Source organism: Tursiops truncatus, chromosome X (genome assembly GCF_011762595.2).
Source record: "Tursiops truncatus isolate mTurTru1 chromosome X, mTurTru1.mat.Y, whole genome shotgun sequence".
NCBI lineage: Eukaryota > Metazoa > Chordata > Mammalia > Artiodactyla > Delphinidae > Tursiops > Tursiops truncatus.
In genome coordinates, this window is record NC_047055.1 from 18668054 (window position 1) to 18695975 (window position 27922).

General features: G+C 37.5%; 1 protein-coding gene and 2 long non-coding RNA genes across 3 annotated transcripts in view; all 3 read left to right on the forward strand.

Moving 5' to 3' along the window:
* The window catches only part of LOC141277554 (uncharacterized), a 304528-nt gene extending 293885 nt beyond the window's left edge, over window positions 1-10643 (forward strand). Inside the window, exon 6 of the long non-coding RNA XR_012329127.1 lies at window positions 10558-10643. This is a non-coding gene — a long non-coding RNA (uncharacterized lncRNA). The remainder of the gene's footprint in view (window positions 1-10557) is intronic.
* A 1066-nt stretch (window positions 10644-11709) lies between these two features.
* LOC109547285 (uncharacterized) overlaps window positions 11710-27922 on the forward strand; it is a 60917-nt gene continuing 44704 nt past the window's right edge. The window contains exon 1 of the long non-coding RNA XR_004524492.2: window positions 11710-11943. This is a non-coding gene — a long non-coding RNA (uncharacterized lncRNA). The remainder of the gene's footprint in view (window positions 11944-27922) is intronic.
* On the forward strand, window positions 17477-27710 carry LOC117310412 (olfactory receptor 10A4-like). The gene is given in 4 exon segments (XM_073799533.1): window positions 17477-17773; window positions 17933-18204; window positions 18206-18415; window positions 27650-27710. Coding segments are annotated over 4 exon segments (840 nt in total).

Consider the following 27922-nt stretch of genomic DNA (forward strand, 5'->3'; position numbering starts at 1 on the left):
AGTAGCAACACATTTTCTTTAGATTGAGCCCTTGCTTAACACATCTGAGGCACAGAGGGAAGAAAGAAATAAAGATAAGGAAGAACGGGAGGAAAGAAAGAAGGAAGGAAGGGAGGGAGGGAGGGAAGGAAGAAGGGAGTAAAGAAGGAAAGAAAATGTCCTGCCATCCCATTCATTTAGAAAGTGTAAGGGTGGGAGTGGAGGGTCACCACACCCTCTGGTCTGCTCTTAGGGCTTTCTCCTAAAACCAGACCCAGGTAGGAGAAGGAGAGATTTCCCAAAAATCACTTCAGCCTCTTGCTCAGATACCTGAGAAAACACCAATTCTCATAGGAAAACTGCCAAAACTTCTTTAGAAACATATTTTAAGAAAGGGACCCTTGGGAGTGTCTAGAATCTTTAAAGACTTTACCAGTAGCCATGTGTTCCTTCAAGAACTTCATGAGGTTCCAATGCACAGGAGCCCTGCTTAGCTGAAGGAAGAATACTGAGGTCTGGTCCCTACATTGCTCTATAATTGCTCACTCCACCCTGAGACCATTGTCCCTTTGGTGACTTGAAGAAAGTTCCCAAGAGATGCACATTCTAGAAGCAACTGCTTTTCCTTGTGAATGAGGTGACTCCTAATTGTCACTGGCCTTGCCTAGATAATACGACTTGATGAACATGATTTAGTATTCCTTGTTTGGGCTTCATTCTGAACAGTGTGCCTCACCCTCCAAAACCAAGTTCTCTTGAGAACTTATTGAGAGGGCAGGGCTTGGATTTACTAATATCAGTATTATGTAAAATAGTAATAACAACCAAGCAAGAGCACCTCTGGATGATTGAGTGCCTACAATCCCAGAACTTATTGTTTTACACACAATTTCTCATTGCATTTTACAGACAGAGAAACTGGGGCTCTGAGGGATGAAACAATTGGACAGAACAAGAGAAAAATTGACAGATCCTTATTACTAGAAGGGAAATTTTAACACACCATTCTCAGAAACTGATAAAGCAGATATGGAAGAATATATGATATTAAACAGCACAATTATGAAGTTTGAGTTAATACACAAACACACATACATGTCAAGTCCTGGGCCCCCAAAATATAGGATACACATTATTTTCAGTCACATTTGAAAGATTTACAAAACTGTAACGCAAGTCAAGTATCAAAGCAAGTCTCAAATTCTAAATAAGCAATATCATATTAATAACATTCTCATAAAAATGCAATAAAATAGAAGTTAATAAAAAATACCCCCAAACCCCCATACATTTAGACAAAAATCCTTCTAAATGGAATAAAGAAAAATTTTAATTAGAATTACACACAATTATTATTGAATGACATATATCAAATTGTAGAGTGTAACTGATGTGATATAAGAAAATGTGATGTATGCAATATGAAACAAAATAGCTGAATGTTAATATGTTAAGCATTCAACTCAAAAAGTTAGAAAAGAATTGTGAAGTGAACCAGAAGAAAGAAAAAGAAAAGAAATAAATATCAAAACAAAAATTAATGAAATAGGAAACAAAAACTAAAATGCTTAATAAATCCAAAACCTAATTTGTTAAAAGCTTAATAAAATAGACAGTATTCTGATAAGATTGAAAAAGTAAAAAAGAATCAAGACCTGAATAATGAATATGAGCAATGATAATAGGAATATTACTAAACATTTTAGATTTTTAAAGTAATGAGTATGTTATGAAATATTTTATGCCAATAAATATAAAAACGTTGATGAGATGAGAAATTCTGTAGAAAAATCCAAATTAACAAAATTTTATTCAAGAATAAGTTGAAAACATGAATAGGCCATTAGACACTGAAGAAGTTCAATCAGTAGCCAACCTCTCTGCCAACAAAGGCATCAATCCCACATTCTTTCACAGGTAAGGTTCATCAAACTATCACAGAACAGGAAATCTCTACATTATATAAAATATTCCACAGAACAGAAAAAACAGGAAAATCTACCCAACCCATTTTATGAGGTTAGTAAAATCTTGAAACCAAAACCAGACAAGCTTGTTTAAAAGACCAAAAATTATATGCCAATCTCACTTTTGATAAAAATCTCAAAAGTCCTAATTAAAATATTCATTAATTGAACTCAACAAATGTATAAAAATAATACTACGCAATCAAATGGGCTTGTTTTCAGGCATTAAATTATAGTCTAACCTTAGAAAATCCATTACTATAAGACATTACTTAAGCTGATTAAAGAGAAAATAATATGTATTCATCTCAATAGATTTAAAAAATTAAATGAAATTCAACCACTCTTCTCTATGGGAAAAAATAAAACCTTGAAACAAATCAAAATAGAGGGAAAAGTTTAATCTGACAATGATAGCTACCAAAAACCTAAAATAAACATTATGATTAATGTAGAAGCTTTAGAAACATTTTCATCAGAGCCATGAACAAGATAAGGATAACTGCATTCCAAATTGCTATTTAACATTGCATTGGAGAGATCACTGTCAATTCAATAAGACAAAGAATAGAAATAGATTAAAGCACTGGAATGGAAGAAAGTATCATTATTCATAGACTACCTGATTGGTTACATAGAAAACCAAAGAGAATTTTCAGACAAATTATTTTAACTATTAAGGGAATTCATAAATATTGTTGCAAAGAAGATATTTTTAGAAACTCAATAATAATCTTATACAGTAGCAAAAACAATTAGAAAATAGAATTTTTTAATAGTTACCATTCACTGGCTAAAATGAAGAAAACTGATAACATCAAGTGTTGTTAAGGATGTGGGACAACTCTAAGAACTTTGCATATATTGTTGGTGGAAATGCAAAAATGGTATAGCCATTTTATAACGCAGATTGGCAATTTTTATGAAGTTAGACATACACGTATTATATGACCCAGCAACCTCACCCTAGGAATTTATCCAAGAGAAAAGAGAACACGTCCACACAAAGACTTGTCATGTGAATGTTTATAATAGCTTTATTCATTATAGCCAAAAGATGGACACAACCATGAGCTGGTGAATGGATATACTGTGGTACATCCATACAATAGAATACTACTCAGCAATTAAAAGGAAACTACTGATATAAACAAAAACATGGGTGAATCTGAAAAACATTACCCTGGGTAAAAGAATTCAGGCACAAAGGCCTATATACCATATATAATAATTCCACTTATATAAAATTCTAGAAAAAGACAAACTATTGTGAAAAGAAATATATCCCCAATAGCCAGGGACCCAGTGTGAGTGGAGGAGATTCATTTCAAGGGGCATGAGGAAACTTTTTTCAGTGAAGGAAATGTTCCACATCTTGATTGTAGTCACCATTGCACAACTGTATACATTTGCCAAAACTCATCACATAATTGGTGAATTTTATTGTTTGTAAATTATACCTCAATAAAACTAGTTAAGTCGTATGGTAGTTCTATTTTTAGTATTTTAAGGAACCTCCATACTGTTCTCCATAGTGGCTGTATCAATTTACATTCCCACCAACAGTGCAAGAGAGTTCCCTTTTCTCTACACCCTCTCCAGCATTTATTGTTTCTAGATTTTTTGATGATGGCCATTCTGACCGGTGTGAGATGATATCTCCTTGTAATTTTGATTTGCATTTCTCTAATGATTAATGATGTTGAGCATTTTTTCATGTGTTTGTTGGCAATCTGTATGTCTTCTTGGAGAAATGTCTATTTAGGTCTTCTGCCCATTTTTGGAATAGGTTGTTTGCTTTTATGTTATTGAACTGCATGAGCTGCTTGTAAATTTTGGAGATTAATCCTTTGTCAGTTGCTTCATTTGCAAATATTATCTCCCACTCTGAGGGTTGTCTTTTGGTCTTGTCTATGGTTCCCTTTGCTGTGCAAAAGCTTTGAAGTTTCATTAGGTCCCATTTGTTTATTTTTGTTTTTATTTCCATTTCTCTAGGAGGTGGGTCAAAAAGGATCTTGCTGTGATTTATGTCATAGAGTATTCTGCCTTTGTTTTTCTCTAAGAGTTTTATAGTGTCTGGTCTTACATTTAGGTCTTTAATCCATTTTGAGTTTATTTTTGTGTATGGTGTTAGGGAGTGTTCTAATTTCATACTACTACATGTACCTGTCCAGTTTTCCCAGCACCACTTATTGAAGAGGCTGGCTTTTCTCCACTGTATATTCTTGCTGCCTTTATCAAAGATAAGATGACCATATGTGCATGGGTTTATCTGTGGGCTTTCTATCCTGTTCCATTGATCTATCTTTCTGTTTTTGTGCCAGTACCATACTGTCTTGATTACTGTAGCTTTGTAGTACAGTCTGAAGTCAGGGAGCCTGATTCCTCCAGCTCCGTTTTTCATTTTCAAGATTGCTTTGGCTATTCGGGATCTTTTGTGTTTCCATACAAATTGTGAAATTTTTTGTTCTAGTTTTGTGAAAAATGCCAGTGGTAGTTTGATAGGGATTGCACTGAATATGTAGATTGCTTTGGGTAGTAGAGTCATTTTCATAATGTTGATTCTTCCAATCCAAGAACATGGTATATCTCTCCATCTATTTGTATCATCTTTAATTTCTTTCATCAGTGTCTTATAATTGTCTGCATATAGGTCTTTTGTCTCCTTTGGTAGGTTTATTCCTAGATGTTTTATTCTTTTTGTTGCAGTGGTAAATGGGAGTGTTTTCTTAATTTCACTTTCAGATTTTTCATCATTAGTGTATAGGAATGCCAGAGATTTCTGTGCATTAATTTTGTATCCTGCTACTTTACCACATTCATTGATTAGCTCTAGTAGTTTTCTGGTAGCATCTTTAGGATTCTCTATGTATAGTATCATGTTATCTGCAAACAGTGACAGCTTTACTTCTTCTTTTCCAGTTTGTATTCATTTTATTTCTTTTTCTTCTCTGATTGCTGTGGCTAAAACTTCCAAAACTATGTTGAATAAGAGTGGTGAGAGTGGGCCACCTTGTCTTGTTCCTGATCTTAGTGGAAATGGTTTCAGTTTTTCACCATTGAGGATGATGTTGGCTGTGGGTTTGCCATATACAGCCTTTATTATGTTAAGGAAAGTTCCCTCTATGCCTACTTTCTGCAGGGTTTTTATCATAAATGGGTGTTGAATTTTGTCAAAAGCTTTCTGTGTCGCTTCCCTGGTGGTGCAGTGGTTGAGAGTCCACCTGCCGATGCGGGGGATGCGGGTTCCTGCCCCAGTCCGGGAGGATCCCACATGCCGCAGAGCGGCTGGGCCTGTGGGCCATGGCCGCTGAGTCTGCACATCTGGAGCCTGTGCTCCGTGGTGGGAGAGGCCACAGCAGTGAGAGGCCCGGGTACCGCAAAAAAAAAAAAATGGTTTCTGTGCATCGATTGAGATGATCATATGCTTTTTCTCCTTCAATTTGTTAACATAGTGTAGCACATTGATTGATTTGTGTATATTGAAGAATCCTTGCATTCCTGGGATAAACCCCACTTGATCATGGTGTATGATCCTTTTAATGTGCTGTTGGATTCTGTTTGTTAGTAGTTTGTTGAGGATTTTTGCATCTATGTTCATCAGTGATATTGGCCTGTAGTTTTCTTTCTTTGTGACATCTTTGTCTGGTTTTGGTATCAGGGTGATGGTGGCCTCGTAGAATGAGTTTGAGAGTGTTCCTCTGTCTGCTATATTTTGGAAGAGTTTGAGAAGGATAGGTGTTAACTCTTCTCTAAATGTTTGATAGAATTCGCCTGTGACGACATCTGGTCCTGGGCTTTTGTTTGTTGGAAGATTCTTAATCACGGTCTCAATTTCAGTGCTTGTGATTAGTGTGTTTATATTTTCTATTTCTTCCTGGTTCAGTCTCGGAAGGTTGTGCATTTCTAAGAATTTGTCCATTTCTTCCAGTTTGTCCATTTTATTGGCATAGAGTTGCTTGTACTAATCTCTCCCACTACTGGGCATATACCCTGAGAAAACCATAATTCAAAAAGATTCATGTACCAAAATGTTCATTGCAGCTCTATTTACAATAGCCAGGACATGGAAGCAACCTAAGTGTCCATCAACAGATGAATGGATAAAGAAGATGTGGCACATATATACAATGGAATATTACTCAGCCATAAAAAGAAACGAAATTGAGTTATTTGTTGTGAGGTGGATGGACCCAGAGTCTGTCATACAGGGTGAAGTAAGTCAGAAAGAGAAAAACAAATACCATATGCTAACACATATATATGGAATCTAAGAAAAAAAAAAGGTCATGGAGAACCTAGGGGCAAGATGGGAATAAAGACAGAGACCTACTAGAGAATGGACTTGAGGATATGGGGAGGGAGAAGGGTAAGCTGTGACAAAGTGAGAGAGTGGCATGGACATATGTACACTACCAAACGTAAAATAGATAGCTAGTGGGAAGCAGCCGCATAGCACAGGGAGATCAGCTCAGGGCTTTGTGACCACGTAGAGGGGTGGGATAAGGAGGGTGGGAGGGAGGGAGATGCAAGAGGGAAGAGATATGGGAACATACGTATATGTGTAACTGATTCACTTTGTTATAAGGCAGAAATTAACACACCATTTTAAAGCAATTATACTCCAATAAAGATGTTTAAAAATAAATAAATAAAATTTAAAAAAAATAAAAAGATAAAACTAGTTAAAATAAAGCTACCATTCATAATAACAAGCAACACTATTAACCTAAGTAAAACTCTAACAAAAATGCCCATTATCTTTAGGAAAATATTGTAAGCACTACTGAAGGACTTAAAAGAAGACTTTAATAAGAGGAGATATATACCATTTTTCCATATAGAAAAATTCATTAACTTAAAGATGTCCACAATTCCAAAAATTAATCTATCAGTTCAAGGCAATTCCAAACAAAGTTCCAAGAGGATTTTTCATAAAACTTAACAAACTGATTCTAAAATTCATATGAAAAATTAAGAAACCAAGAATATCGAAGACAATTATGAAGAAGAATAAATAGGAAGTACTTATCCTACAGATATCAAGACTTAGAAAACTATAGTAATTAAAACAGCATAGTATTTGCATAGAGAGAGGCAAACAGATCAGTTGGAGAAAAGAGAGACCCAGACAGAAAGCTGAGAATACAGTTGACCTTTGAACAATGCATGGGTTAGGGATGTCAACCCTCCTTGCAGTCGAAAATCCATGTATAATTTACAGTCGACCCTTCAAATACACACAGTTCCTTTGTATCCCTGGTTCCACGTCTGTGGATTCAACCACGGATAATGTAGTACTGTAGTATTTACTGTTGGAAAAACTCCACGTATAAGTAGACCTGTGCAATTCAAACCCATGTTGTTCAAGGGTCAGCTGTATAAGGGACCTTAGTATGTGACAGAACTGACATTGTAGATCATGAGAGGAAATGAGGGACTATTCAATAAGTGGTGTAGAAACAATTGCTTATTCATATCGGAACAAATAAAATTAATTTCCTATATTTCATCATATATAGAAATAAATTCAAGATGGACTCAATAACAATGTTTTTCAAAAAACTTTTAAAATTTAAAAGAAATTTAGAATAATATATTAATGTTATTGGGGTAGGAAAGGATTTTTTGAATAAGGCCTGAAAAGTACAAATTGTAAATTACTGATAAATTTAACCACATCAAAAAAAATAAAACCTTCCATCTTTCTATGCTATAAGACATTGCAATAAACAAAGTTAATAGGCAAGTGACAGACTTGGAGAAGATATTTGCAACAAATATATAACAGACAGATATGGATTCCGTAAAGGACTACATTTATTAAACAACAATCCAAATTAACAATGGACAAAATATTATTGGACAATGCACAAAAGAGAAAACCTGAATGGCCAGTAAAAAGATGAAAACATTCTTTTATCCTCACTAATAATCAGGGAAATGCAAATTAAATTAGCACAGAGATACTATTACATCAGATTACCACAAATAAAAATATCTGCTAATACCAAATGCAGGCAAGAATGTGAGGAAACATAACTGTTTACGCTACTTGTGGGAATAAGTATTTGCACATCCACTTTAGAGAGCAATTTGGTCATACCTAGTAAATATGAAAATATGAATATACTCCGAGCCTGCAATTCAACTCCTAGGTACCTTAAAGAAATACAAAAAACATATTCAAGAATATTTACTGCAACATTGTTTGTACTGGCTAAAATTTATTAACATAAATGTCCTTCCTTTTCTAGACCAAAAAGTTTCCAGGTTTTCAATTTATAAGAATCTTCCATCCTTTTATTAATCTATCCAGTGCAAAGTCAAAGCAAGGATTTGAGAAAAATAATTCCAACTGCGGGACTTTTATTTATAGCCTACAAGGAAAAGCCAACAAACCCACAGTATTCAGTATAACTAGGAGCAAGATAAATCAACAATGGGTGAATGAAAACTACAACTATCAACAAGGATAGGTCTAAAGAAACAAATGTGAAGTGGCGGGGGTTGGGGGGAAGCAAGTTGCAAAATGTTATGCCATTTGTGTGAAATTTAAAATATACAAAATATTATCATGTATTATTTATAGATACATTCATATATAGTAGGATAAAAACATGAACATGGAGGACACACAGCAACTTTAGCATAGTGGATGCCTCTGGGGCTCACGAGAAATGGGATTGGGGACAAAAAGAATTTTCATCGTATCTATAATGTTTTTATTTCTTACAAAACAAGCTCTGTAACAAAAATAAATAAATAATGGCTTATTCATATGCCAAGGCAGAATGTGAATGTTAAAATGAATGAGATTGATCTATGCATGCAGATACAGAAAGATCTCCAAAATACATTAAATTAAAAAGCTCTGTGAAATTATTATGTATTGTGCAATCACTTTTGTGTAAATATGAAAAAATGTAAATGTATATAAATGCTGGTATAAGCACATAAAATTTCTTGAAGCACCCACAATTTATAGTAGTTGCCTCTGGAGAGAGGGACTGTTGGTCTGGAATTGGAGGGAGGATTAGTTATACTGTTTTAATTATTCACCATGTGCAAATTATGTATTGTTCATTAAACTTCATTTTTGAAAAACTCATGAGCTTAAAATCAAAGACCCGACACCTTGTGTGATTCTTAGGTTAGTACTCTTGTGTATTGAAGATTATGTAACATTTATTGAATTTTCTTTTAATGAAACTTCCTGCTGAGCCTTAGTGGCGAGCATGCTGGCCATTAGAGAGGAGGTGTCACTTTGGTGAGCTGTCCAGCTGAAGCATTTTTTTCATTTCCCTCAAGGCCAAGAGCTACATCTGAGACATCTTTGCATCTCTGATAATACCTAATACAGACTTTTGCCTGTGTTAGTAAATTATATTAATACATTTATTCCTTCATTCTTTTGTTTATTAATGTGACAAATGTTATTAGAGAACAATTATGTTTCACTGCAAACATAAAGCTTTCCAAGTACTTTGTACTTTAAATCGATTTCTCTGGGATGGCCAGAGATTTAGGACTGCTGTTGTTTCTATGGGAAATGTGAGTTGACACCAAATAACTAAGTCACACGTGAACTTCAGGGTTATGATCCATTCATATGTTTGCAAATACTCAGAAAAATTATTTTCTTCCACAAATTACTTTTGATAAAGTTGAATAATGATGAAGGGACAAGATGGTCTTAGTGATAAAGACAGTGATGTTACTATTGCCTGAAGCCATTGGCTCCCCTCTTTTTCCAATAACCATCATTCTTTCCTGAATTGAAGTAACAGCCTCTTCATTGGACTTCCTGTCTGAGTCTCCTTCTTTGCCTCTAGTTTATTTGCATATCCACTCAAAGTATATAGCTTTTCTAAAACACAAACATGAGTACGCCACTTCCCTATTTAAAAACCCTTCTCACTGCCCTCAGGATAAAGTCCACACTGTTTAGGATGGTGTACAGGGCCCGCCATCTTCTGTGTCTGCCTCCTTCTCCAGCCTTCTCTACTGTCACTCTTTACTGGCACATGCTATTCCCTCTGACTGAAACTCCACCCACTCATTGGCTCAAAAGACTTCTATTCATCCTTCAAAACCCAATGCATTATAAAGATTAATGAAATGATAGATGAAAAAGTGCTTTGGAAGAAAATAAACCAAAAAATCCCCAAACGGCAGTTCCTTCAATGGACCTTCACTGTTACTATTTCCCCCATCCCACAACTCCTTTCTCTGTGCTACATCTACATGTTATACAGAGTCCTTTTGTTGCATTTATCATGTTGCAGTTCCACTGCTTTGTTTACGTGTCTGTCATTTCCATTAGTCATTGAGTTCGTAAATCATGGATTCAGCTTTGCAGCCTTTCTTCACCTTTATATTCCCAGCATTTAGAGTACTGACTGACACAGAGGAGGGGCCAGGCATTGTTTGTGAACTCTGTAACCAGATGGTGACAATGATGATGGCCTGGGATAAGAAGAAATTGTTATGTATCTACAAGTGCTCTGTTTTGTATGATGCTTCACAAAGTCATCAGAGAAATGGGAGAGGCCTCACTAACTGCTATACAAAGAGGTTTTACTACCCCAAACAACTCTTTTCTTTATAGCCTGGAGAGCAGATGAACCTGCATTGACAAAACTTACTCAGGAGGCCAGATGCAATCTGTCTACCAAGGGTGGAAAAATGACAAGGTAACTGGTTTTAAAAACTACCTCTGGCAGCTTGTGTAAGAGGACTTTTAATTCGATTATAAAAACCAAACTCTAACAGTTGTGCTTTTAATTAGAATGTAAAATTCATTTAAAGTTGACTGAAGGCTTTGGGGGAAGGGATTTAGATGTTTTCAGGCGGTATTTAATGATGTAAAAAAGTAAGAGTTTTACTTCTAGTTTTAGGGGTCCAGATATCTTTGAACTTAAAGACAAAACTATCCTCAACTTCTGTGATCAGCGACATCATTAACACACTCCTCAAACATGATATTACTATGGATCGTATAGATTTCTAGTTGATAAAGGGTTTCCCGTACATCATTTGAGTCCCACAGCAACTCTGTGAGGTCAGCAGGGCAGGGATTATCGCTCCCATTCAAAGTAGGAAAACCTGGGATTTAGTAAAGATAAATGACACACCAGATTGCACATGCAGCAGGAGATCCAAGTCTAGAACCTAGATTTTCTGTCACTCGTTTCAGTACTTTTTCACATTGTACACTCTCCAAGCTATTGCTTGGTGCTTTCAGCAGCCTCTGGTGGCTGGCCTAAATGGATCGTGGCTCTAACCCACGTGACATGTCAGATACTCCAATTTCCAATTTCACACTATTAGTCAGCAGTCACTGAATGGGAAGTTCAGGATGTCATGAGAATCCAACATTGATCTCTCAATTAAAAAGCAAAGCTCCCCTGGGAGCTAAACTTAAAGATAATTGGTTTTCTTATTTGAGCTGTATCTACCAATCCCTGCTTGCAGAAGGTTGTAGGAGTGTTTAAAACATGGATACATAGGCCAGTATTGTGCTCTTTCTAAACCCAAAGGAGGTCACTGCAGGAGCTAAAAATGCTTTGGTTACAACCGCCTGAAAACCAAAAGAGCCTTTAGGGTGAAGTTCTCTTAGATCTTCTTTTTGGAAGCTTGGTGGGTTCCAGGGAAGTTAGGGAGTAAAGTATAATTGTGCAGATATAAAAGGAAAGGTTGGAAAGCCATGATTCTTAAGGCCCTGTCGGATCTTTTTAAAGGACATATAATATCGTGTCTGTCATGATGTTGCTGGATCTATTCCTGGTCAAACGACATAGTAGTGGTACAGCAAACCAGCTACATGTCTTAGCAATCCACTTTGGTTTCTGCTAAGTATTTTGGGCTCCACATATGCAGATGGAACAAGAAGACAGGCTCTGAGGAAGCAAAGTGAACATCTCTACCATGGGCTCATCGTAGCCATCTAAGGATGGCTTAAGTTTCCAAACTCAAGTGGAAGGAAAAAGATGAGGTAATTATCTTGATAATCACTATCCACACCCATCTTTACCCCTTTCTCCTCTTCTAAAAGATGATTGTTCTTTCTTGTCTAAGGATAATGCCTCCACTTGTATATTTCCCCATCCTATCCCCTCTAACCCTCCTTGCTCCATCAGTCATCCCTTTGCATGTCTTTCATATTTACTTCTCTCTGGACTTAGACTCTTCACCTAGAATCTTGATCAAGTTTCTCCTTTACTAAAAAGCAAAATCAAGAATGAACAAGAATATCTTCTCTCAATCCTTTCTCTCTCTTCTACCTCTACTTTATTTTGGCTCTCTCTCCCTCTCCTTTACTTCACCAACAGTCTTGAAATAATAACCTACATTTCTTGTTTTTACTTTATACATCCCTGTCTCAGTACTGTCAGGATTCTTGTCACAGCACTCCAATATTCATGGCTCCTTTACTAACAATTCTGATGGTTCCTTTCCTTCCTTGGACTCTGTGATATCACTCTCTTTGTTTCTCCCACTTTAACCCATTAAAAAATTTTTTTTTGGTATTTCTTTCTCCAAAAATGTATGTGCTCCCCCGCTTTTTTGTCCTCAGGCCCCTACTCATTTTGCTCAAACAATCTTTCTGAAATCAATGGCCAACATGGTCCTCAGGTAACTGGATGTTTTTCCACATTATTCCCTCTGCCTGAAATACCTTCTCTCTCTTCTCCTAAGAAGGTACTACTTTTGCTGGACACCCACCAGAGCTCTGAAATAGTTTACTTCATCCTACCTTCCAAACCCCTTTTTCCTAAAGCAGGTTTTTTGTTACATGTCCATCATGGAAAGCTACCTCAGTTTCTGTTATTTGTTGTTCAGCTCAGATGATGGCACTCTCCATATGACTCCTATCATCCAGTTACTAAACAAAAACTCTTGGCTCATAATACGATTAGCATCTTGTCAAATTCACACTGATATCAACATACATAAGATTAACTTTTTACCTCCAAAAAAATAGCCATAATTGAAATACAATGTTGTAGTATAGTAATCATCATACTCAGTTTTTGTATCTGAAAAATCAGATGAGACAAATCAAAGACCTACTCCCACTCCCACATACCTCACAAGATTTTTGGGAAGATTAAAAATAATGATGGATCTGAAAGTTCTTTGAAAATCATTAAGCTCCCGACACATGTTACTAAACTGAAGGTAAGTCTTTCTTCAGGTACTTACATGTTACACATTAAGGGCTGGACACTGAAGAGAGACAAAAAGAAAGCAAAAAGTATAAGAGCATGCTATAATGGAAGGAGCAAGAACCAGAAAATAAGACCTGGGTGTCATTTCCTGCTCTGTTATTAACTAGATCTAGATCCTAAGAAAGACAATTTACCTGCCTGAATTTTCTTTTTTAGTCAAAAAATTAAAGGGTTGGTCAAATGACAGTTTTAATGTCCTTTCTGTCTTTAATAAACAGCAGAAGGAAATGGGAGAGACTTAACACTTATCTATAGTCCTTCATTACAACTGTTTTTACAAATATTCCCTAACTCTCTTGCCCCTCTTTTCTTCCATTGTTTTCATTTGTCAAACTCCAAATCTGATTGAAACCAACTATTTGCCTACCCCACTCTAGCTAAACATTGCTAGTGAAGACCATGCAAGAAAGCCGTGTGATTACACCTTAAACTTATGCTCTCAAAAATCAAATTGCCACTCAATACTGCCTGGAAATTTTAGTGTTTCTTCTAGAAGGAGGATAGCATTCTCATTTACAGATACAACTATTTTATTATATTTCCTCTGCCCTCAAACCTCCCATATGTCTTCCTTTACCCTCACTTTTGCATGATAACATCTCCTACTTTGTTGAGAAAATGGAAACCATTAGAAGCAAACTCCACCATCTTCCTAAGGTTAGATGTATCAACTTACTACAACTGCATCTATTTTCTCTAGCCTTCCTCTTGTTAAAAAGATGAAGTGTCCATGTCCTTACCACAGGTGAACCCCTCCACTTGTGCTCTGTATCCCATCCTTTCTCACTTTATAAAAGATTTTACTCTTAAAATTAGCTCCTCATTTACTAATATATCATCAAAAACCCCTCTATGCTGGATCACTCTGACCAGCATGAAAAAGGGAAAGTCAATGCTCATCTCTCTAGTTACCACTCAATTTTTCTGTTCCTCTTCAGTCTCCACTACTTTACTGAATCTATTTTCCATGTAACCAAACATAAGAGACTATTCTGTGTCTTCATCTTAACCTTATACCAGCTTTTAACACAATCAATAACTTTCTTCAAACATGGCTTCTCTTATTGTATTTCCTCCCACTTTACATCCTACCTCACTGACTCCTTTTCAATCTCTTTTTCTTACTTTTCCTTCTGTCAGGCCTAAGAGAAAGAGGGTCTTAAAGCTCAGCGTAGTACATTCTTGTGTATCCATAATTTCTCTGCAGGTCACCTTGTCCATTATTGTGGCTTTGAATATTATCCGTATGCTGATGATTCCTAAATTTATATTCTACTCCAGCGTTCTCATGTGGGCTACATACTCTCAAATCCAGCTGTCCACTTCTCCTCTCCACTCAGAATTCTCATAAACAAACATCTTAAGCTTAACACCTCCAAATTGAACTTTCCCCTAAACTTCCCTCCACATTATCACCATTAAAGTAAACAGAAACAGTTGCTCAAACCAGAAACCCAGGAGTTATCTTTGATAGTTCACTTTTTATCACTCCTCACATCTAATTTATTAGTAAGCCCTGGCATGTCTACCTCCAAAATGTATCTTGACCCTGTCTTCCCTCCAACTTTTTTGCAACCACTTTATTCAGGTTTACTATCATCTCTCACTTGGTCCACTGAAATAATCTCTTAACTGTCTTAATCTACCCATGAAGTTCTCACTCTAATTCATTAATTACACAGTGTAAAAAGTGATTATAAGGTGTAAATTTTTTTTAACATCTTTATTGGGCTATAATTGCTTTACAATGGTGTGTTAGTTTCTGCTTTATAACAAAGTGAATCAGTCATACATAAACATATGTTCCCATATGTCTTCCCTCTTGCGTCTCCCTCCCTCCCACCCTCCCTATCCCACCCCTCCAGGCTGTCACAAAGCACCGAGCCAATATCCCTGTGCCATGCGGCTGCTTCCCACTAGCTATCTACCTTACTACGTTTGTTAGTGTGTATATGTCCATGACTCTCTCTCGCCCTGTCACAGCTCACCCTTCCCCCTCCCCATAACCTCAAGTCCGTTCTCTAGGAGGTCTGCATCTTTATTCCCGCCTTACCCCTAGGTTCTTCATGACATTTTATTTTCTTAAATTCCATATATATGTGTTAGCATACGGTATTTGTCTTTTTCTTTCTGACTTACTTCACTCTGTATGACACACTCTAGGTCTATCCACCTCATTACAAATAGCTCAATGTTGTTTCTTTTTATGGCTGAGTAATATTCCATTGTATAAAGTGCCACATCTTCTTTATCCATTCATCCGATGATGGGCACTTAGGTTGTTTCCATCTCCGGGCTATTGTAAATAGAGCTGCAATGAACATTTTGGTACATGACTCTTTTTGAATTTTGGTTTTCTCAGGGTATATGCCCAGTAGTGGGATTGCTGGGTCATATGGTAGTTCTATTTGTAGTTTTTTAAGGAACCTCCATACTGTTCTCCATAGTGGCTGTACCAATTCACATTCCCACCAGCAGTGCAAGAGTGTTCCCTTTTCTCCACACCCTCTCCAGCATTTATTGTTTCTAGATTTTTTGATGATGGCCATTCTGACTGGTGTGAGATGATATCTCATTGTAGTTTTGATTTGCATTTCTCTAATGATTAATGATGTTGAGCATTCTTTCATGTGTTTGTTGGCAGTCTGTATACCTTCTTTGGAGAAATGTCTATTTAGGTCTTCTGCCCATTTTTGGATTGGGTTGTTTGTTTTTTTGTTATTGAGCTGCATGAGCTGCTTGTAAATTTTGAAGATTAATCCTTTGTCGGTTGCTTCATTTGCAAATATTTTCTCCCATTCTGAGGGTTGTCTTTTGGTCTTGTTTATGGTTTCCTTTATAATGTGTAAATTTGATCACAATGCTGCTTAACCTCCTCCAATGAATTCCTACCATATTTAACGTCTACATGGCATAGCATGGCCTACAAGGACATAGATGACCTGGCCCTTTCCTGTTTTTCTACTCATCTCTTCTTCATCTCTTTCTCTCTGTCTCTCTGTGTCTCTATCTCTCTCTCTGTCTCTCTCTCTGTGTCTCTGACTCTGTTTCTCTCTCTCTGTCTCTCTCTCTCTCTCCAACTCCCCCAAACCATATATATGTATTTTTCAATTTCAGTTTTTCTAACACTCTAAATCATTCCTTGCTTAAGGCCTGTTCCCTCTGCCTAGAATACTTTCTCCCACCCCTCACTCCCAAATCTTGCATGACTATCTCCTTCCCATTTTTTTAGGTCTCAATGTTTTAGGATTTTCTTGACCACACCAACCAAAGTAGCCCTCTCCTAAACACACATACATACAGCATATTCCTATTTTGGGTCCTTAATTTTTACATTCATAGTGGACAACTCAAAATTATGTTATGGGTCTCTTTACTTGTGTTTAGTCTTTCTTTCCTACTAAAATGTTAACTCCATGAGATGTAGAGAGTACTCCTGACTTGTTAAAAAATTCTTGACTTTTTCACCATTTTATTCTAAGCACCTTTCAAAGAGTTTGGCACAGAGTAGGCACTCAATAAGTGTTGTCGAATGGATGAATGAATGTATTAAATGACTAATATGGACCAGTGATTGTGCAAATCGTGTTACATAGAATTAATATGCTGTTCTAAAGATGAGGAAACTGTCAGATAAGTGATGTGACTTACTCAAAGGCACACGTCATTCAGTGGCAGAGCTGGAATTTGAATTCAGGTATGTCTCTATTATACCATACCATATCCCTACCATCACTAGTTCACCCTCATGTCATTATGCCTCCTCTACTAATGTATAGAGAACTTACTATTAAATAAGTTGTAAGAATTAAACATCCTTCAACATTTGAAATTCAAGTCATATTATTTAATTGGTATGGAATTTCTAAAACAGGAAACAAATTTGATCATAAACTTTTTACAATTTACAGGTAAGTCATTCAGAATATTCATTGCTGCTGATGATAACACCTCTAGCAGCAATAGAAACAACCAGAGTAAGATCTCCAAAGATAGAATATTTTCTATTTTTTCAAAAATAAATAGCAGGAAAAATGTGCATCTTCATATGTCATAAGCATAGTTTCAAGGGCCTATACATTCTATATATGAAGGGATAATTGAAGTCAAAGGTGAACTTTCCAAATGGCCTCTGGGGGACTGTGATCAAATTTATTAATTAAAAATCTTGAACATCCAGAAAGAAGCCAATTATGCTTGATATGTACGATGCCTCTGAGCAGTTTCATTTTTTTCTAAAAATAGAATTTGATCAATGGTCATTCTTTTCTTTTTTTCATTTTTTAGATCCAAGTCATGGCTAGCACTGAAGAAAATATGACTCAGATTTCAGAACTTAGCCTTTTGGGTTTGGGGGATCTTCACGGCCTTCAGTATCTTCTTTTTGGGGTATTTTTGGTCATCTATGTGGTGACTCTCATGGGCAACATTGTAATCCTAACTGTGGTTTTGGCTGATTGCTCCCTTCATTCTCCCATGTATTTCTTGCTTGACCACTTTTCCTTCCTAGAGTTTGGCTACACCACTACCATTGAGCCCATGATGCTAAGGACATTGCTGTCACCTCATGGGCCTATTTCCTTCTCAGACTGCGCTTGCCAGTTTTATTTATTTATTTATTTATTTATTTATTTATTTATTTTTGCTGCTCTGGTAGCTACAGAATGCTTCTTACTGGTTGTAATGTCTTATGATATTTTCATAGCCATCTGTAATTATTGCATTATTCCAACATCATGGGTTGCTAGCTAGCTAGCTGGCGCCTCTTGGATAGCTGGATTTCTGGCACCCATCCTTCTCGTGGTCCACATTTTTCGGTTAACATTCTGTGCTGCCAGTGAGATTGACCACTTCTTCTGTGATCTGAAGCCCATCATGAAACTGGCCTGCACTGATACTCAAGTAGCTGAGATGACCTCTTTTATATGCACCTCTTTATTTGCACTAGGTCCCTTTCTGCTAACTCTGGCTTCTTATACTGACATCATCTCCACCATTCTCAGGATTCCTTCTGTCACAGGAAAGCAGAGCCTTCTCTACCTGTTCTTCCCATCTTACAGTGGTCAGTCTGTATTATGGGACTCTGGGCATTGTCTGTGGCTTCCCATCAGGGCCTCAGAATGAAGACTTATTGAAGTTGCTTTCCCTTCTGTATACAGTACTTACCCCTGCCCTCAACCCTATTATTTACACTCTAAGGAACAGGGATGTAAAAGTAGCCCTGAGAAAATTGGTGTAATGAGGAATGTACACCTTGTGAAAGAAAGTTTGATTTTTCTAGTAGCTCTTGGTATTTTGTGAAAACCCTAACAAAGTGGAAATCTTTCTAAAGGGTCAAGAATAGCTAGTTTTCCTTTGTCCCATCAAGTTTCTCCACATTAATGAACAGGAAGGGTATCAAAATTTCTTTCATCAAACATTTTGTGGATACTAGGCATTATGCTTTTCTTTGCATGGATTATTGTGCTAAATCCTCATAGCAACACAGTAAGGTAGCTACTGTTATTATCCCTACTTTACAGATATCACAACTGAGTCCTAGAGATTAATTCACCTGCTCAAGACTATCCAGCCAGACAGTAATGAAACCAGGATATGAATTTGAGCCAAAGGTTTGCTTAGCACCAAATCCATGATCTTTCCACTAACTGAGGGTAGCCCAGAATCCTGAGGTGTTCAAAACAGTTGTCTTGAAACATGGAAGACATTACTGCAGATGACTTTTCTTGGGAGAGTATGAGTTAGATGTGAGGTGAGAAGCAGCAGAAACGTAATGTAATGCAATCTAAAGCCCAGCCTGTTTCCTTTCTCCACCTGAAGTCTTGATAAAAATGCATGAGATAAAAATGTCATAGGATTGGGCTTCCCTGGTGGCACAGTGGTTGGGAGTCCGCCTGCCGATACAGGGGACACGGGTTCGTGCCCCGGTCCGGGAGGGTCCCACATGCCGCAGAGCGGCTGGGCCTGTGAGCCGTGGCCGCTGGGCCTGCGCGTCCGGAGCCTGTGCTCCATGGCAGGAGAGGCCACAGCAGTGAGAGGCCCGCGTACTGCAAAACAAAAGGAAAAAAAAATGTCATAGGATTAAAATTGGTTTTAGTTTTCCTTTCAGGATCATTTATTAAAACAAAAGATTAAAATCAACCTTACTGATTCAATAAATTAAACCACATCCAAACAATGGAATACAATACACCCATAAACAAACAAAAACAACATGAAAGAATGGGTCAGCTCTACATGTGCTGTTATGGAAAGAGCTCCGTGATATATTGTAAGGACAAAAAGCAAGGTTCAAAAAACAGTGTCTATAGTATGGCATCATTTGTGTAATAGAAGGTAAAAGAAAGCATATTTATACTTAGTTGTAGATGCATAGACTGTTCTAGAAAGATGCATATGAATTTGGTGATATCAATTGCTTATTGGTAGAAAAACTAAATGCAGGGGAAGTATACCTTTTGAGGTGGGAATCATGTAAATAAATTACCTATTGAAAATTCATCAAACTTAACAAATCATTGTAAATTATACAAAAGATAAAATTGTTAAGCAGCCCACTTTCATATGTCAGTATGAAGTACTTCTAGACACTTAGGAGGCTTCTCTTCTCTCACAGGTAAGTTATAATCTCTCTAAGGGCAGGGACCTTGTCATTACTACTTCTGTATCTCCCCCACAGCACCTTAAATACCAAAAAAAAATGTGCACAGCATAGATGTTTAATTTAACAATTGTTATTATCATCCAAGATAGGGGAACTCAACATCCAGAGAGCATAACAATTTCTAACAACTTGATGCATTCCCACTTATAGAATGGAAAACCCAAGGGGGAAAAGTACGAGCTGTGTATCTGATGTTCTCCTTAGTACTCCATGGAAGTGCAATCTTAAAGGTTGGCAAGGGGCTGGGCATGAACTGAGAATGGTTTCCTAGGCTCTTCCTTACACTGTCACCAGAGTGATCTTCCTTATAATGGAAATTTGTCCCTCCTGTGTTTAATCAACCTCTGACACAAGGATCTCCAGTGAAGATCAGAATAAAGATCTCACACAATTTATGACTCCATGACTTTGCATACGCTGTTTCCACTTTAACCTCTGCCTCACCTCTCCTGGGTTAACTTGTTTTCATACTTCAAAGCCCAACTCAAATATCAAATGTCAAGTGTCACAAATTCCGTGAAGCATTCCTTGATTTTTCACCACCGTCTAAAATTAGGCCTTCTTTCTTCCTATGCTACTAAAGCACTTTGCATATATTTCTATTTTAGCATTGATCAGGTTATACAGCAATTCTTTGCATATATGTCTATCTCGCCACTTAATAATGAATTCCTTAAGACAAAGAATGTGTCTTATTCATTTCTGTCTCTACCACACTTTCACCTCCAGCTCTTCCCGGCACCTAGAATGGGGCCTGACAAAGAATAGGCATTCAAATAAACATTTTGAAATAAATACAATTATTAAATGACTAAAGTCACACAATTAGTTAGGGAATGGGTCAGACCTCTGACATCTAGTCAATTGTTCTTCTATTATATAATGCCACTATTTTTCCAGTTCTAAAAGTCTGAGATTTGCCTTGGTGCAAATTTAACAGTAGAATTTGGGGTGAGGACTGGGAAATCTTGAGCATTTCTTCTTAGGGTCAGAGGCAGGCATTACCTTGAGTCCTTGGAAAGGCAGCCTAAATTATTAATTAATTAATATCTTTAACACAATTGTTCAAAAGAAATAATATAAACATCTACTATGCATATAGCACATTTCTGGGCACAAAAAGAGTAAGTTTCATCTGAATTTACCAAGAAAACTCTCTAGTCTAATCAGTAGAATACCTACACAGTCCCAGACATACAGCTCACACCCAGTAAATGTTTGTTCAACTAAACCAAGCCAAGGGAAGATCGAGTGGCCTGAATTTCTGGGAAGGGAACTGTCCTCTGTTGAGAAGATCATCAGTTTCTAATACCTGTATTCTTAAACCTGGAGTCACAGGTACCGTAGATATGTGAATTGTGCGATGCATTGGGGGAAAAATAAATATGGTGAGAAGAAGGGGGAGGGATATTTCCACCTAGAAAATTCATCATTGCCTCCTCTACAACACCAGCGACCATCTGCCAATGAGAAGGCAATACATCCATGGAGAGCAGCAATTAGAGCTAATTGGGTTTCTTCTTTTTAATACCTGAGACAGGGCCCTATTGAGATCAGGTAAGGAGATCTATTAAAGGCAAGCTGTTCTCTGCATATCACTTAATTCCAAGTACTTAAGGAGGCTGATTATAAGCCATGCTCTCCAAGGATAACTGAAGCTCAAAATGGTGGTTTGTGTAAGTTTAAGGACTTGATTCTTAAACCAGAATGCAAATAAGAAATCCTTTGAGAAAAACCTGAATTAGAGTGTGAAGGCATTGCCTTAAGAAAGGGCAGATACTTTTTCACAGGCCACAGCTCAATTTAGCCTATAAGAAGCCAAGCGTCTGGATAAAAGTAAAAAATTCAGGTAAATATTCAGCTTTAGGGGCACTACATGTGCAAAATTCCCAGGTGCCTGTTTGTATTTTTCACTCTCTGGAAGAATTACAGTATTCAATCATGCTTAAAAGAATGGGCTCACCACTCAGACAGGCTAGCTTCTGAGTCCTGGTTCTTTGACCTTAGAGTAGTATATTAGACTCCCTGATCTTTAAATCTCTCATGTGTAAAATGAAAATACTAGTATCTAACTTACCTCACTAGACTGTTATGAGGACTAAAAGAGATAAAATATATAAAACCCTTTGCACATAAATATTAAATAGGTGTTAATTATTATTTTAGTAGTTATCATTATGATGATGATCACTATTATTGGATGTCATTGGGACCTTTCCTGCTTTGATATAGTAAAGAAATATTGACCAAGGAGGTATCCAAATAATTATACAGTAGTCTGACAGCTGAAAGCAGAAGCTAGAGACCAAGCTTCTGAGGCTTCTCAGTTTTGCCAGGGCCTCAACTTACCATCATCGTTGCAAGCAAAATACAAGCTGGGCACCAACGTATTTCATATATTAGTTGATTAAACAGCTTCTGGAAACTTTGAATCCTGCTGTTCAACATCTGGCTTTTAACGGAAGTCCAAACAATAAGACCAGACTGCATCTACCTTATTATTTTTGCAAGAACCATATTTCCTTTTATATTACTCAATTGCCATGTTGTCCTTAATTACTTAGTTGCCATGTTGTCCTTCTGACAACACCTAATATGAAGGGACACAAAGCGTGTGCATAATAGGAATAGGCTAATGGAAAATGGGCCTATTAAACTGCAAAGAGTTGAATCCCAGCTTAATCACATACCATGATTCTCTCTGTTCTCTGGCCACATATGGTATCCTCTTTCAGTTTCTTGAATCTGTAAAAACTTTTCTGCCTCGGAATGCTTGTGTATGCTATTTCCTTTACTTTGAATGCTCTTCCCCAAAACTTGACTTAGTTGGCTCTTTCTTATCCTCTGTACTCTCCTTAAATTGTCATCAGATAGACATTGCCTGGCCATCCCATCTAAATTAACTTCCCTGACAACACCATCACCTCCACCTGGTTAGGCTTCATTTCAATGTCTCATCATTCTTAGCACCTAGCAAAGTTGTCATTACGTAATCATTTGTATATTTATGTTTTCCATGCCCATAGTAAGCACTCAATGCATATCTGAGGAATAAATGAACAAATGCTTTTGGAATCCTCATCCCTTGGTTAGTCAATGGGTAGGTATTCAATGGTTGTGGTTTTGATAGATGAGTAGCTAAGGAGGCTTTGAAACATGTCCACAGATTCTTTGATAATCCTTACATCAAAAGATAGGAGTGATGTTCTCTCCCTAATCTCAAAGGGCTTGCTGACAGCTTGGACCAATAGTGTACAACAAAGGCACCTGGGCACAATAGTACCACCCAGAATATAGGGAGTGACTTCCAAGGTAGGTCATAAAATGTGATTCCACTTTTGCCTTGTTCACTGTAAACTGGCTTTTGGCACACTGACATAACATGTAAGAAGTCTGACTATCCTCGGGTCACCATGCTGAGAAGAAGACCAGGTCACATGGAGAGGCCATGGAGAGGTATTCTGGTTGATAGTCCCTGTAGAGACAGAAGTGATAGCTATACAAGGCCTATAGGGTATATTTAATATCTTCAATTCTTTGACATTCCATTGAATATGGAAAAGCCATGACAGCTTTGATCAATAGAGCATGACTGGAGCATTAACAAAGGGTGACAGTGACAACCAGCATCAGTTGTCAGATATGTGAGAGAAGATACCTATAGATGATCCCACTTCCTAGCTCTCTGGCCCCCTCCAGGCATAACGTATTTCAGGTTGAGGGCCCAGACATTTTGAGGCACAGACAAGCCATCCCTGCTGTGACCTGTCCAAATTTCTGACCCATGGAATTCATCAACATAATTCAATTGTTGTTTTATTCCACTAATTCTTGGAGTAGTTTGTTATGAAGCAATGGTGGCTAGAATAGTGGCTATGGAATCCATGCTACTTTAGGAAGCAAAAAGTAGGTTCAGAAATTTCAGCTGTATGGGAAAATGCTTCTTGACCAACAGTGAATTTTTTAAGCATGTATTATACCATTTAGTACATTGTTACACTCACTTGAAGACCTTTTTCTCTAAAGCTTCCCTGAGCCTCCTAAGCAAAGACGAGTACTTTGTCTATCCTGGGTGCTACCATTGTGTTGAGGGTACTTCTCTATTAGTGCCCTTGTTATACTTGTTGCACATGTTCTCTCTCCCCTCCTATATATTACTTTCGTCTCCCCAGTGTCTTGCACTGGGGGTTCAGTTAATACATTTTTGGTGATTAAATGAATGTTTCTAAGGATCATCTTAATCTGGTTTTGCTTTGGTCTCCTCTAAATGCCAGGTTTCACTGTGTACCAGGTCGGCACCAACCTCTCTCTAACAAAATTGGAATATAGATGAGGGTCTGAGCCATCTGTGATGTTCTGTTTGATTTAAGGTCACCTGTGGCTTTAACATCCAGATTTCACCACTAGCATTTCATACATTCATTTCCTGCAGTCCTGCTTCCTACAGAAGTAAACACATGGAGGGGCAGTCACAGTAATGGGGAAAGCAAAAATAACCATTTAATAATAAATGCAACTAGTAGTTAATGAAATTTTACTATGCTCTTGTCAGTGTACTAATATTTTACATACATGATCCCATGAAATCTTCACAACAACCATATGAGATAGATACTATTATGATCATCACTTTACAGATGAGGAATCTGAGGTTCAGAGAGGTTAAATACCAAAATTTCACTGCTAGCAAGTTGTAGCATCCTGGTCTATATGACCCTAAATCTTAGTCTATGGGCAAGTATTCCCATCAATATGCTGGCTTCCTCTGGATTTTTTAAACCATTTCTTTTTAATGGCAAAAGAAAAGCAGCACGTGCCTGGAATTCAAAGGCATTTCAGGCCTTAGCTTCATTGAATGGAAGGAGGGATGTTTTGAGAGTTAGGCTGGAGCAGGGTTTTCTTTTTAGTATGAATCTATCCCCTTAAGGACAGCTGTGAAGATGACCACGTTAGTCATTTCATAGGATGAGGGGCAGAGAGGAGGTTGTGTGTGTGTGTCCTGAATTCAACCATTTTCCCTTTCCTTGTGATCCACTTGCCCCTGGAGTGCCAGATAATGAGATTCAGAATCCATTTCTTCTCCTATGTTGCCATCAGTAGCCAGGGTTTTCTCCTCCCTCCCTCCCTGAAATCCCTCGAGAGGGGGCAAAGAATACCCTCTGAGATTGACAGAGGACCACATGAGAGAGAGCTGGCTCTTGCTGGGCACTTCAGATGAAAGAGCCCTACATGTGGCAGTCAAAGATAACTGTTGGACCAGAAGATTCCAGATTTTATCCTCTAACGATAACAAGTGCATGAAGGTGATGATTACTGCCAACTCGGTATCTGCACTGCTGACGTGGATGCAGATGATGGACATACAGGAGCTGACAAACTCAGAGAAGAAACTAAGAATTTGGTTTAACTGCGTGGAAGTAATTCTAATTACAGGCATTTATGTGAACTGTTTACAATTTATGCCTAATTGCCACCCAGCACAATAACAATTATGCATATCATTAAATATGTCAGATTAGTTTTGTTGTAAATTTTGATTATAACAGCAAACCCTATATGTGTATGCTCTGTCTTCATAATTTGTCACTCAGATTGCTCACAACTTAGGAAAAAAATGAGACAGAACATTGGCTGGGGGGCCAAGAGTGGGGAGGTTGCAGAGGCAGCTGCCTGGGGTTGAATATTTACTATGGGTAGCGCACAAAGTGGGTAATCAACAAATGCATAAATCCCTGCAGCTTAACTTTACCAGAACCTTGCAGGCAGCTCCACAATCTTTTATTCATTTATTGTTGATTCTTCCGGCTTATTCATGCCCACTTCATGTCTCAAACCTTTTCTGGTCTTCTTGGCCTCTCAACTTACCCCCTCCTCTCACTCTTGCTCAGTGGAAAGGATGGCCTCATCCTGGCCTTGCACAGTAAGGCTGGTTGATGCCCCCCTATTCTGCCTCCCAAATTTCTTTCAGGTTTCAATCCCCTTCTCTTGTGGGTGTCTGACTTCTGTCAAATGGGTGTGTCCTTTCATCTGTGCTCTGACCCCTTCCCCTCCCACCTCCTCAAAGACTGGTTCCTGACCCCAGCATTTCATTATGTCTTAAATCCCCTTCCTTGCTTTTTGCCATGCACATAGTAGGCATTCAGTAAATCTTTGTTGAAATTTCCTTCAGAAGCACATGGAACACAATGGAACACACACACACACACACACACACACACACACACACCAGTCCTTGCTATTCCGCAGCTACCACCATTTTCTCCCCTTCCTCTACTTCAAACTTGTACTTACTGTACATCTTATGTATCCAATTAAGTTAGAAATTCATTGAAAGAAAGGGGTTTCTGTGTTATTTTTCCTAAATCTTGGCACAACTCGCAGCACTCAAAAAATGCTGAAAGATCCCCACTGATGAACCCTCACAGGCTGTTTCTTCTGTAGAGAGATGGGGATGTCTAGCACTTTCTTACCCAGCTTGATCTTGAGGAACCTGAATAGGATAATAGAAAGCATGTATCTTTGGTATCAGACAGACTTGAGTTCCACTGTAGGTCCTGCCACTCTGTGACTAAGAAAACGTAGGTAACTTCCTTCATCTTTCTGAGGTACAATTACCTCATCTGAAAAATGGGAATAATAGTAGTACCTATCTTATAGGGTTGTTGTGAGGATAAAATGACAAGCTGATGAAAAAGGCCTGACACACACCAGTAATGATTCTTCTCAAACAGAAACTTTCTGCTCACCGATGATTTGTTCCTCCTACTTTGGTAATAATAAGCCAGGATTTCAAGAACCTCGAGTCTTACTTTTTATCCATATTCATCTTTTATTTTTAGTACTAGATCAGTAGTTCTCATTCCTGTGAGACCTAATACTCCCTTTAATAATAAATATTTTGTGACTCCCCCTTCACTATCATGAAATGAAGTTCATAGGTAATATAACCTACCTACGTACATAATTTTTAAAAAAATCAATATAGTGACCTAACAAATATAAATGAGAAATCCACAGAGAGCAATTTACAATAAAAGATATTTATTTCAATAGAAAAATGCAAGGGCATGACTATATCAGCATAATGAAATACATGATTGCATCAACTTAAAATGAGTAAGTTTATATTAAAGAAAAGTAAGAGAACTGGTAGTCATTATATATAAGAAAAGAAAACATAAAAAAACAGATATAGGAAAATAGCAAGATAAAAACTATTGTTGAGATAAGACAAGATTCAGATAATTATAAACAGTTTTTCTCACCTATACTATTTAGGCTCACTGGAATATTTGAAAACTGTGTAGGATACAGGATAACTCTTCATTACATGGGATTATCCCATCCATTTCAGAACAACGAGCATTGCTGGCCTCTATCCACTAAATGTCAGACCTCCCAAACATTGTAATAACCAAAATGCCCCTACAATTTCCCAAACATATTCTAACGGACAGAATTCTTTAGTTAAAAACCAGTACTCTAGAGCATGCCCAGTAAGGAAAAGGAAAATTTGGCAAGGGTCATGGAACTTGCTTTCCTAGGATGTGGGAATCTCCATGGGTTGGAGTTCCTTGTCTTTGCAATGTTTCTGGTGACCTTCTTGGGACTCTGAGACACAATGTTGAGAAGCTGATAGTGATATCAACCAACTACAGCCTTTGCTCCCTTATGTGCAACTCTAGTCCTACTTCATCCTCTTGAATATCTGTGATCAATTTAGCACTGTCTCATTGATTCTGCACATATTTTTTGTCCCATGAAGTAATATTTTTCTTTAGACAGGCCAACTAGCCTACACATAGCAGTAGGTTGCTAACAATTAAACGTTATCCAGGGGCCATAATGTCTTCGGCTATCATTTAAGTTTCTGCCACTTTCAAAACCCTTCACCTCCAGTCAGTCTGACACCAAGCCTCTGACATCCAGGTAGTAAACATTTCATGGCTTATGTGTTTTCTTAATTCCATCTTGACCATTTTTAGATGCCAAATTTTAATCTGTTTTAATATGTCTAAAATGTACTCTGTTTTATTAAAGTGGTTGTACTGAGCATTAGTTCTTTAATGTTCCATGGA